Raw genomic sequence first — 13414 nt, forward strand, 5'->3', positions numbered from 1 at the left:
ATATAATACAGTAAGGCAGCTGCCTGTCTTCTCTTGAACATAGCAGTGAAATCAATATATGCCTTGAAATATAAATATATTTCTTTGCGCTTGTGATTTAAAAAAAAGTCTCCAATGAAACATTAATTCTAAGACGCAATACGTTTTTTCATTAGTAGTTTATGACATGAATGTACAACTCCTCTCTCCATCAAATGCACAAGCTCACATGAAAATATAATGTTTGTTTATCTTGAATGAAATGGTTTTAAGATTGTTTTCTCTTTACTTTTTTGAAAATTGGAAGTAACGTTACCACACCTTTGTAGTATAAAACAAATATAAACATTTTACTGAAACTCATAAATCTAGTAAATTCAGAGAAATGTCAGATTTTGAGTAGCTAGTTTTTTTTCCTCCAAGTAGACTACATTTGGGACTACATTTGGACATAAATGACACATAAAGCATCTACTGCTTCTTAGTCTAATCAAATAGTCTAAGCAATTACATATCTAATTTACTAAAGCCAACGTTTTAAAAAGATAGCTTCAAACAGGCGAGCGCTCAATCACAGTGTGCGCAAGTGTTGCGCAGAGCTGACGCACATGAGCACGTTTTTCATTCGCTGACTATTGTCATGTTAAACATTTTCGGTTGCTAGACGACAATAATGCACATTACACGCGTACAGCGAAGAGAGACGCGAAACGACGCCGAGGCTCAGCAATATTACTGCGTTCACACACAATATCGACGTAGGATCTGCTGCTGTTCCTAACGGCGACATCAGGAAACAGCTGCATCTTGGGAACTTCTTAACACCCCTTACCCATTTCAGTGCTCCTTAATGCTGTTTTATATTAGGATTGGTGCGAATCTTCGAAATGAGAAAATTAAGATTTCCTGCTGCATCATAATACTCGGACATTACAGGTCGTGCCTCCATCAATAGCCAATATCATACTGAATGAGAAAGTATTATGGTTCTATTGTTTGTAAAAGGCGATGATCAAATAAAAACAGACCATCAGATAGGCTATAATGTCTGTAGTAGCCGGAGAAGTTGTCACTGAAGAGGAGGTAGAGGATCTGGTAAGTACATTGACAGTTTTCATAGATGTTCTGGACTTTAACACTAACAAAAATTACCATGCAATACCATGTTTTTTGAAGATGGACTATGGTAATGCCTTGGGATACCACCTCATACAGAAAGTTATGTAAATGCCATATCATATGCATATGATAATCATCATTTAGTAGCATAGGTTATATTAAAGTTTAATAGTATTACCATTTGATATCACTTGGTAGTATTTTAATGTACATATCATTTGTTTGTTTTCAAGGCAGAGGACAGTCTGTGTAGCAGCTATGTGCCCGACACTGAAAAGGTGAGATAGATCACTTTTAATGAATTATTTCTTTATTTACAGATTTGAGGCCAGTCTGTCTCCTTAGTTCTGAAGCTCTTTCATTCTTGGACCTTTGAATCTTTGTCTCATAAAGGTATTGAGATTGTTGGATTTCTTTTCAGAAATTAAGAAAAAAGAAAGTTTCAGGCAGACCACCTCCTTCTCCTAGTAAGTTTAAGACTTCTGTTGAGTTTTCATGCCTGCAACACAAATGCTACCACCATTTCTGTGCATTACTGTCTATTAACACAGCATTGTAAAAATGTGGAAATAGCTGTATTTGCTTATTTCATTGTAGAGTACTTCATGTAACTGCATACACAGCAAAAATGCCTTTATAATAATACATCATTTTATTTAAATAAAGGGTCACCATACCTGAACAGTGCAAGCTTGCATCTGAAGAGAACTCCGGTAGCATCGTGGAGGACGGTGAAAGGGACACAGCTCCAAAACTGTAAAAGCCCCCCGGCTGGTACACCGAAGGACGTCTGGCTGCACTTACAGAATGATGGACATGGTCTGTCCCTTTTTAAAAAAAAATAATAATAATAATAGTATGTGGCTAACACTTTACACCATATTCTGCATTTTATCATTTTAAATTATGTATCTTCTACCAAACAAGATCTTCTAAATATGTTTACATTATAAGACCCAAACAGACAGCAGATCTGCACAGCAGATTTGTTGCTCAGAAACTGCATCTAGTTTTAAAGATATGACTTACTGGAAAACTAGACAAAATAGCTGATTATCACAGAATTCACATTTAAAGTGAAGTGACATGTGGCCAAGTATGGTGACCCTCTGCATTTACCCATCCAAAGTGCACACACACAGCAGTGAACACACACACCGTGAACACACACCCGGAGCAGTGGGCAGCCATTTATGCTGCAGCGCCCGGGGAGCAGTTGGGGTTCGGTGCCTTGCTCAAGGGCACCTCAGTCGTGGTATTGAAGGTGGAGAGAGCCCTGTACCCTCCCCCCACCTACAATCCCTGCCGGTACGAGACTCGAACCCACAACCTTTGGGTTATGAGTCCGACTCTCTAACCATTAGGCCACAACTTCCCTGCAATTTAGGTAGGTAGGTAGGTAGGTAACCTTTTTGCTCTTTTAATACTGGCTCAGTAACTGAGAAACATTCGCTCAGGATCAAAATATATAGCTTATATGATTTTGAAAGACAAGGAAATGTAATTTATCCATATAAAGCCTGCTGTATCATATTTGAAAAATGCCTCTAAATTATCAACATGATCAAAACTTTAATGACAAACCTGTTGTATGTAATCTAATACATGCCTTCTCTGCTTTCATTGTTAATTCGTACTTGATCATCCATAAATCATGTTAAAATGTGGTAAATCAGGTTTTTGAGGAACTTTTATTTGTGCATCTCTCAACTATCATTGTTTTGCTTTGTTTATGTTTTGCCCCCACAATGTAAAACTACAGGGCTTTCGTAAGAAAACAAAGCATTTAAATATCTGTTAGTAGTCTGTTATACTATTTTAACAATCTCATTCATTTACATTACAGTATATAAGAATTTATAAACAACCAAGTCGTTCAAAAATCTGGGCTCAGATTTTAAAAGAAAATATAAAAGAAATTAATACTTTTATTTAGCAAGGATGCATTAAATTGATCAAACGCAACAGTAATGTCACGCCCATGGACTGTTTTGTGTGTGTTTTCCCTCGCCACGTGCTCCATGACCCAGTTTTCTCCCATGTTAATTGTTTCATTAGTTCCAGGTGTTTCTCGTCATCCCCTCCTCTAGTCCTGTGTATTTAAAGTGAGTCCTACTCAGAGTTCCTTTGTCTGGTATTGAATGTCATCTTTCCCCGCTACGTGTGTGTTCCTGGTTTCCTTGATGTTTATTAAAGTCTGTTCGTTTGAAGTTTACCCCACGGTTTCTCGCTCTGTGCTCCTCACAGTAGTGGCAACGTGACAAATAAAGACTTTTAGGTTGTTACAAAAAAATCTATTTCTATTTCTACTTCTATTTATCAAAGAATCCTGAAAAATGTTTCACAGTTTCCACAAAAAAAAATAATAATTAAGCAGCACAACTATTTTCAACTGTGATAAGACAACATATTTTTTTAGCTGCAAATCAGCATATAAGAACAATTTCTGAAGCATCATGTGACACTGAAGTAATGATGCTAAAAATTCAGCGTCACCATCAAAGGAATGAATTTTGTTTTGAAATGTATAGAAATGAGTTAATTTCAATTGGAATAATATTTCACATGAAAGTTTTTACTGTTATTACCGTATTTTTTTTTACTGCAGCCTTTGTGAGCATAAGCATAAAGTTTGAACGTAGTGAAAATTAATTTTGTGTTGATCATATAGGACCCAGAGTATGCTAGAGGTTTAGTGGACAGAAAGACTGATCCTAGATCGGTGAGTATGCCATTATAAACATCTCACAAAACCTCACAATCACATTTATTCCCTCGCCACGTGCTCCATGACCCAGTTTTCTCCCATGTTAATTGTTTCATTAGTTCCAGGTGTTTCTCGTCATCCCCTCCTCTAGTCCTGTGTATTTAAAGTGAGTCCTACTCAGAGTTCCTTTGTCTGGTATTGAATGTCGTCTTTCCCCGCTACGTGTGTGTTCCTGGTTTCCTTGATGTTTATTAAAGTCTGTTCGTTTGAAGTTTACCCCACGGTTTCTCGCTCCGTGCTCCTCACAGTAGCGGCAACGTGACAAATAAAGACTTTTAGGTTGTTACAAAAAAATCTATTTCTATTTCTACTTCTATTTATCAAAGAATCCTGAAAAATGTTTCACAATTTCCACAAAAAAATAATAATAATTAAGCAGCACAACTATTTTCAACTGTGATAAGATAACATATTTTTTTAGCTGCAAATCAGCATATAAGAACAATTTCTGAAGCATCATGTGACACTGAAGTAATGATGCTAAAAATTCAGCGTCACCATCAAAGGAATGAATTTTGTTTTGAAATGTATAGAAATGAGTTAATTTCAATTGGAATAATATTTCACATGAAAGTTTTTACTGTTATTACCGTATTTTTTTTACTGCAGCCTTTGTGAGCATAAGCATAAAGTTTGAACGTAGTGAAAATTAATTTTGTGTTGATCATATAGGACCCAGAGTATGCTAGAGGTTTAGTGGACAGAAAGACTGATCCTAGATCGGTGAGTATGCCATTATAAACATCTCACAAAACCTCACAATCACATTTCATCAGATCAGTGATTCTTAATTTGATGAATGATATAAAATAAAAAATGTATTTCTCTCTTTTTGAACACACCAGATCATTAACGGACTGAAACAGAGGATTGTACGATTGGAGCAGCAGTACAAAGAAAAAGAGAATGCCTTAAGGTCTGATGCCAACTTCATTTATATTGTGCTGCCATGAAATTAATCAGGTTATGGTGAATCAATGCAGCATGAATAAACGTCACAGCACTTCAGCATAAGAGTTGCAGGCTAAGAGTGCAAAAATCTTAATAGATATTCAAATGATTTAATTTAACCTGAAAATAACATTTCTAGGAAATTTTTGGATTTTTAAATTGTCAATTTAAAAAATAGCACTAATTCACCAATGAAATAAGCTAATTTATAAACTTCTTTGTACAGGCTTTCAAATATTTTTGCTTCCATTGAAGGCTGGATAATTAACTTCTCATGACGTTCTTGTGAAAGTCATGAATTTTCCATTTAAATTTTCACTTGTTTTGTCGACTTTTATGTTGATTAAAAACTAGAGACTTGGACCCCAGTGTATGTTGAATCTAAACTGATGAGTGTGTGTTTGCCATTACAGTCAGCTTCAGAGTGACCTCAAAACCACCAACATGCAGGAAATGAAGATCACGGTAGAAACCTACTTTGAAGAGGTATCATATGTGACTTTATATAAAACTAAATGTATTTCATTATAACTTTTTTTTGTATTATTCCGGGTAATAATATGTTCTTCATTCTTAGGTTCAAAGATTGAGAGCACTTTTAGAGTCGACTGAAAGAAGGTACAAACATTGTTCATTTTACTTGTAATTTGATGTTTTTATTTAGTCTTTCTCTCACTCTCTTTTTCTCTGTCCAGTAATAAGGCAGAGAGCAAAAACATCAGGCGGCAAAACAAGACCCTTAGTGCAACGGTTCTGAAACTCACAAACACTGTTCAACACCTGGAGAACGAGAACCAGGAACTCAAAAAAGAATTGACACAGGAAGAGATGAACATGATGGAGAGCCCTGCGTGCCGGGCCAAGGGTACTTACATTTACAAAAGCACATCTTAACTTGCATCTACAGTAGAACTGGAAAAAACTATTTCAGCAAACGCCATTTATTATGGACAGCTGCTGAAAAAACTTGCTTAAACCAGCCTAAGATGGTTAACTGGTCTTACTTAGCTGGTCTCCTGACCTGGCTAATTTGGTGTTTAACTGGTTTAGCCAACCACCCAGCTAGTTTCCTAGCTTAAATGTGCTAAAAAATAAAGTTTAAACTAAATATTTAGTATTTCCTGCACCAAAGACTGAATTCAGTCATATGATGTATCGTATTTTTATGTTTTCAGGTTATATGGATTGGAGTAAACAGAGACTTGTGCGACGAATCCTGGAGCTTGAAAAGGTTTTTTATATATATATATATATATATATATATATATATTTCGGTATATACAAATATACATATACATGCATATATATATATATATATATATATATATATATATATATATATTTCGGTATATACAAATATACATGTACATGCATGTATGTATGTGTATGCATATGCGTTACATTAAACATTACTTGTAGAATGTACATGTGAATGTAGTTTATTTGTCTCATTTTTTCAGAGAGTCGAGCAGATCACCAAAGCATCAGACTCACTGAAGAGCCCAGACAATAAAGGCACTCAGTCAGAATCGGCCAATCAGAGTGATTCTGTCAACACAGAGATGGAGCCATCTGTGATTACAGAGAATGATGCACATTTGAAGGAAACAGTTAAGAAACTTGAAGAAGAGAAAAAGGAACTAGAGGGAAAACTAACCCAGAAAGAGTGAGTGTACTCAAAATATCACGTGATCCTTCAGAAACCACTCTAATATGCTGATTTGGTGTTCAAGAAACATTTTTATATTATAACTAAAGTAAAAACAAAAGTTGTGCTGCTTAATATTTTCGTAGAAACTGTGATTTGATGAATAATTTATTTCAAATGGATTCTGAAATATTTCTGATATTTTCTTAGAAATTTCTGATTTCTTATTCATGAAATTCTCAAATGTTCGACCTATTTAAAATCAATTCTGATTGAAAATATTTATGTCTTGTCTTATCAGTGAGGAGATAAAGCAGTTGTCTGCTGAGAAGGATACGAGTCTGAAAGAGGTCGAAAACATGCTGAAGGAACAAATCAGAGAGCATGAGAGACTGATGCAAACACATAGGTTTGTTATAAAAAATAATGAAGGCATCCATTAATTAAAACTATATAGTGGTGATGCTTATAGTTACACCCATAGACTGTATAAAAACATGGACATAGTGTCCGTGACGTCACCCGTAGGTTTCTGAAGAGCGGTTTTGAAGCTCAAAGTGGGCGGAGCCAGCCGTCGCCATCTTTGATTATGCTGCGCGTCACTCCCGCATAATCAAAAATGGGCAAAGAGGCGGGAGCTGGTTGCTGAAACCATGCCCACCTAGCTCGACAACGGTGACAGCAGCGGCAATCCGCCTGTCACTCAAGTGGCCACACCCTTAATTATGCAGAACTTTAAGGCTTAATATAATTTAAACGGATGAGTTATAAAAAAGTTCACCCCCCCTCACAGTTGTCATGAAGGGCAAAATTAGCTATATAGACATAATTTTTTGTACCAGGCTGTAAACATATTTTTTTCTGCTGTAAAGTTGGGCATTTTAGCATGGGGAGTCTATGGGACTGACTCCCTTTTGCAGCCAGCCTCTAGCAGCCAGTCGATGAATTACAGTTTTAGTCACTTCCGCGTTGGCTTCACCAGAGAGACCGGAAGGTTTCCGCTTGGTTACACCACATGACTTCTCACATGACTAAATCTTAAATGTGATGTTACTGTTATGTGGGACAAAACATATTAAACCCTGATTTAATTTTCCAAAGCTCTTTTCCAAATAGTTATTTCTTTATTGAAATAATTTGTGCTCCTTTAGAGAAATGATTTACCATTGTCACTGTTGGAAGAGTTTATTAAACATTCTTTTATATCTGTAACATTTCTGTGACATTTTTCTGAGTGAACAACCTTGGTTATGTGTGCAGAAAAGAAAAGTAATTGCAAAGGCATAAAAATGTATTACATTTTGATAAAAGATTATGAAAACAAACTTTTTTCTGTTTTTCTAGAATACCATGCATTGGTGAATCATGATAAATATGAACACAGAAATGTATTAAGAAAGTAAGTAAAGTCAGTTTAGATGTCATGTTTTTTTTACAGGCAGGAGATGGGCGCACTGACCATAGAAATCAGCTGTTTGAAAGAGAAACTAGAGGAGGAGAGAAAACTCAGATTAGTACAAGATCCAAGTCAGGTAATACTTTCGAAATCTTTCTTTAACAATGTACACAGTTCATTCAAGTGCAGACAGCAACTCATTTCTCATCTCACAGGTTCTGGACGGTTCTTTGTCATTAACACTCACAGAACCATTGTCATCATCAGAAGTCGTGCCGATAGAGAAGAACAGAGCAGCTAAGATCATCCAGACACACTGGCGCTCCCACCGAACACGGGTTGGTACAACACATCGACACTTACTGTACAACCACAGTGAATGTAGATTATTCATGTCCTCCTTATTCTTCTACTCCGTTTCTTAGGATCTAGTTCTTTTACAGTCCTGTCTCAGAGGGCATCTAATCAGGCAGAGGCAGCTAGATGGACAGAGGCAAGCAGACCCAAGAACTGTCCCTGTTGCCATGGTAACTACTTGTGACCTTTTGATGGGATGTTTTATTATACACATATTTTTTTAATTTAATTTTTTAATTATACACATATTTTTTACAATATATATATATATATATATATACGTATATTTATATATAATTTTTTTCCAAATAAATGTTCTTTTGAACATTCTATTCAGCAAAAAAAAAAATGTATCATGGTTTCCATAAAATATTAAGTAGCACAACTGTTTTTAAAATTGATGATAATAATAATGAATGTTTCTTGAGCACTAAATCAGCATATTAGAATGATTTCTGAAGGGTCATGTGACACTGAAGACTGGAGTAATTATGTTGAAAATCCAGCTTTGCCATCAGAGGAATAAACTACATTTTAAAATGATATTTTATATTGTAATAATATTTCACAATATTACTGTTTTTATTGTATTTTTAATGGTTGTTGAGCATCATTTTTCAAAAACATAAAAAAAATCTTACCAACCTCAATTTTTTTTTACGGTAGTGCATATATTGTAAAACAAAATTTTTTAAATATGATGTTACATGGAATTATTGGTACTTATTATGAACCAAAAATAATAATTCCTTGTGCTTAACCCTCCTGACAGAAAAGTTTCTCAATTCCATTGCAAGAATTACAGTACTTTACGAAATGGACAAAAAAAACTCTTTTCACTATGTGTCTCAGAGCCAATCAGGTATGAACACTCGGGCTGTACAGGAAGAGGAAGTGACTCTGCTGCAGTCTGCCTTTAGGGCTCATCTCAAACGCAGTACTCTGACGATGGACAGGTGATATAGATAGTGTATACACTAAATTACTACATTGTACACTCAAATACTACATACACTACACAATGAATAATTTTTCCACTTTGCCATATTTATATAATTGCATATTTATATTATGTGTATTGCATTCAAAAAAATAAACCTTGCACAGATGATTGTTCTATTTGGAGAATGCATGTATGCAGTCACAAATATGGTTGCATGCATGGCCAGGTGGTCTCCTTACAGCCCCATGTTGACTTGACATTGCAGGGTGTCTGCAGTGACACAGTCTGTATCTTCCAAACATCAGAAAAAGCTGTGTCTCTCCAAACTTGTAACACACATAATTACCTGAGCAACTTAAAGTGGAAATGAAACAAAAATTTTTTTAACTGATTGTATATCGGCAATAATGACTAGACAGAGAAGAACATGGATCATGAATTATGGTTTTGTGATTTTCACACTTTTATTCTGCTAAGATCATGCTCTTTTGACTTCTAGGAGCTAAGCCTTCTAATAAGGGACAAATATCATGTTTTGTCTTCACACTCCAAAAGTGCCTTGTGTTGAATGATCATCTTTAAATGAGGATCAGGGATTTACTATTCTTCGTTTACTTTTCATTGTAGATCAATATACATATTACACAAAGCAGGATATCGCATAAAGTATATTTAAGCCATTGTGTGTGCATTTAAGGTACACCTCTGATTGATATAAAAAGTACTGTGAATCTCCACAAATGTGGGTGATGTATGTAAGATATTGCTGTATAACTTTATTCAGATTGGGAAAAAAATGACAGTAAATGCTGTTTCACTTAAATGTTGTCAGCGTGTTACCTGTTATTATAGCTGGTGTATCTGTATTGAACCAATAATAGCACTGAAAAATGTGATGCTGTATTGCGGTTTTTAAAGTCTTGTTAAAACACATTATTGTTTTGTGTCATTCTTGAATTTATGTTAGATTTCTGTTTATTAAAGACTTGTTTTCTCTGGTCTTTTGTGCTAAAGTATGAAAATACCATTTCCTAATAACTTACTATCTAGCAGTGGATACCTGATAATTAATTTCTTTTTTTTTTAACCAATGAATATACATTACTTGTCCAATCGTTCGTGATTTACTGGATAAGGCTTAAGCATGGTGATTTTTTTCAGTATTTTGTTATTCACAATTTCTACCTGATAAAATATTTTAAAGCTTGGCAAATAGAAAAATGTAAACATGGTGTTTAAAGATTTTAATAATAAAAAGTGATTTGACCTTCTCAACTGTATATTTAAACATTTTTAATTGTATAAACTTTCTCCATTTTTTATTATTTTTGTTTAAAAATCAAAACCACACAAATCGGTATAAAACTGCATTTGTAGATTAAGTAGGGGTTGTTGGTTAACAGAGTTGCCATAAAATAAACTGACAAAAAAAACCCAGTATGTAATATTTTGTTTCACCTTATGAAAATTTTCTGAACATTAAAAAAGTTTAAGCCAATCACAATTCAGTATGCAAATAAATGCAAGAATGAGGACCAATCGGATCAATTGATTGTGCACATTTACAATCGGGTCATTGTTGTTTTCAAACTTTACCCTTTTTATAACTTAAGCGTGTAACTTATTTTTTTAAACGTTTGCAATATAGTTGTATGCGGTATAATTTATAATAACAATAGAAAGACATGACTTGAAGTAGCGTCATTTGACCACTAGAGGCCAGTAAACATTAATTCCAAATTTTTCCCAGACATGAAAATATCCAAATGATGTGTCATTAGTAACCCTTTGAAATAATCAATAATTATTTTTTTGATTTTGTTTTGGAAAAGTGTGTGAAAATTTGTGTTTTATGGTCGGTCACAATTGTGACCGGTGGGATAAGGTTAGTACTGAATTAACATATTTCTGCAGTCATAAAAATTGTTATATATCTAAGCCCAGCTATTTTAAACTGTTTGATCACATTCTAAGGTTATTATTATTATGCATAAAAAAACGTTATGCAACATTGATAGGAATACTGAGATAAAAAACATAAAAATCCAACCATCAACGCATTTCAAAATTGTTACTTTTTTGTAAAATATAACATCAAATTTGTATATTAGTGCTACCAGTATTACAACATCAATATTGTAAATTTTTTGAAACATTTGAATTTTTAATTCAGTGCACTATTTTGTCATTGCAGCATTTTAGTGTAATTTTCACTAACAACTGCAATTGGATTTATATTGTAAACCTAAGTTCACTGTTATCCCACCGGCCACTATTGTGACCATCAACATGTTTACTCATTCTATGACCACACTCAACAAATCTGAATATATGTGAATGCATATATTAATACTAGACACCTTAAAGATGTGTACCAAAAATCTTTGTCATATCTTTATGTTAACATATTTTACTAGCCTTTTGTTTTGGAGCTTTGATGCAGTTATCATCTTCTCAAGGTGCAAAGTGCAAACTGGAAATAAACTGCTCTGGTCATGTGACAATTTGCACTAATCATGTGAAACTGCACACACAGTGTTGCCAATTTAGCAATTTTGTTGCTAGATTTAGCAACTTTTCATACTACCCTAGCAACTTTTTCTTCCAAAAGCGCCTAGCAACAAATGTAGCTATTTTTAAAATGTATTTGGCAACTTTGAGCAACTTTTGATAAGTGACTTAAACAATAAAAGGGACACTTTTAAAAAATATATAAATTACACAAAAAGAGGAAACCAAAGATGACTAGCAGTACACGTCTCACATGAATTAAGTTAGCTGCTATTTACAATTGTTCAATTTAATAATAATAATAATAATAACAACTGAATAATTTAATAATTGAATAATTGTTCATTTATGACACCTTGTTAGTAGCTTGTACCTGTGATTGTTGGTACACTGTAAAAAAAAAAAAATATCTAGAAAAATCGAAAAGTTAGTCATTTTTTCAGGACATTATCCGTTGTAATCTGAAAACACTAAATGCAATGCGTAATTTAAATTGCAGGGACAACACCTGTAAATAATTCCTCTATATTAACATAGTAGATTGTGCCCTATTTTTTACAGACTTTTAGATTGTAGCATACTAACTAACTAACAATACACTGCTTAAAATTGTAATTGTTCAGAATGTATAGTTTTACTAGTTTACAAACTAGTAATAATAAAAATAATAATAATACACTTAAATTGTAATCGTACAAAAATGTGTAGAGAAAGTACTGAATAATTCAGTGTTGTGTTTAAAAATTGTTATTTATATTTTAATATTATATTAAGCATTTATATTATATTACAAACAAATATAAATTAACATAAATTGCTGAGATTCGATGTAGTGACAATTTTGCGTCATGATGGCATAATAACGTCATCACGCAATGACATCACAACGCCATTTAGCAACTTTTAGCAACAAATCAACCTTCCTTTAGCAACTTCCCCTGAAAATTAGTTGGCAACACTGACCTGAATACTGCGTATTATTATGTAACAACGTGTAAACGTTATTTGGCGGTTTTTCTAGCATACAAATAACAATGGATAAAGATGAAACGATAGGGATTGGAGATGAATTTCATTTACAAATAAGGTAGGAAATGTGCATACTTTTAAATCGACACCTGCCACGGTGTTTCTTGTCATCTGTGATCAATCTTTGAGTGTGTCCTAAAAGCAGATGAGGAGAGATATTAAAGGGGTCATATGATGCGATTTCAAGTTCTCCTTTCTCTTTGGAGTGTGACAAGCTGATTGTGCATAGATAAGATCCCTGAAGTTGCAAAGACTAAAGTCTCAAAACCAAAGAGATATTCTTTATCAAAGTTAAGACTCTGCCACGCCCCCCTAAAACGGCTCGTTCTAACACGCCCCCACATATCTACCTCACTATGTGGAAATATTAGCATAATTCGCCCAAATGTCCACGCAAAGAAAGAAGGCGTGGTTTCAGTAACCGCAGTTAGTGTTGAAGCAGCATGTCAGGGAGACGCTGTGTGTTTCTAGGCGAAAGCAAAAGCACTTTATTTGGTCTTCCGGAAGTAGATGCATTTAGGAATCTTTAAGATTACTTACAACAGAACAGCAATGCATTTTATGGACGACCGTTTCGTGAACCTAGGAGAGGAGGTCTTTCTGACTTTGCTATGACAATCTGGTGCTTCTGAATCAGCTACTGTTTTGTTATTAGTTTAAGTATTTGCTATTGACTGTTCAAATGCGGAGTTTTGCGCATCGTGTGTGTGTGTG

The 13414-nt window shown here is 34.3% G+C and overlaps 1 protein-coding gene across 1 annotated transcript in view; it reads left to right on the forward strand.

Moving 5' to 3' along the window:
• The first annotated feature begins 573 nt into the window (after positions 1–573).
• The window catches only part of LOC107557932 (IQ domain-containing protein E-like), a 20144-nt gene continuing 7303 nt past the window's right edge, over positions 574–13414 (forward strand). Inside the window, exons 1-20 of the mRNA XM_016241519.1 lie at positions 574–1074; positions 1332–1376; positions 1520–1565; positions 1765–1917; positions 3707–3711; positions 3770–3820; positions 4538–4588; positions 4711–4781; positions 5230–5302; positions 5394–5434; positions 5512–5681; positions 5992–6047; positions 6277–6482; positions 6766–6873; positions 7903–7996; positions 8076–8198; positions 8286–8387; positions 9070–9173; positions 9426–9489; positions 9660–9714. Of these exons, the coding sequence (XP_016097005.1) occupies positions 1024–1074; positions 1332–1376; positions 1520–1565; positions 1765–1917; positions 3707–3711; positions 3770–3820; positions 4538–4588; positions 4711–4781; positions 5230–5302; positions 5394–5434; positions 5512–5681; positions 5992–6047; positions 6277–6482; positions 6766–6873; positions 7903–7996; positions 8076–8198; positions 8286–8387; positions 9070–9173; positions 9426–9489; positions 9660–9714 (1669 nt within the window). The 5' untranslated portion in view covers positions 574–1023. The remainder of the gene's footprint in view (positions 1075–1331; positions 1377–1519; positions 1566–1764; positions 1918–3706; positions 3712–3769; positions 3821–4537; positions 4589–4710; positions 4782–5229; positions 5303–5393; positions 5435–5511; positions 5682–5991; positions 6048–6276; positions 6483–6765; positions 6874–7902; positions 7997–8075; positions 8199–8285; positions 8388–9069; positions 9174–9425; positions 9490–9659; positions 9715–13414) is intronic.

Source organism: Sinocyclocheilus grahami, unplaced genomic scaffold (assembly GCF_001515645.1).
Source record: "Sinocyclocheilus grahami isolate Dianchi unplaced genomic scaffold, SAMN03320097.WGS_v1.1 scaffold625.1, whole genome shotgun sequence".
NCBI classification, from domain to species: domain Eukaryota; kingdom Metazoa; phylum Chordata; class Actinopteri; order Cypriniformes; family Cyprinidae; genus Sinocyclocheilus; species Sinocyclocheilus grahami.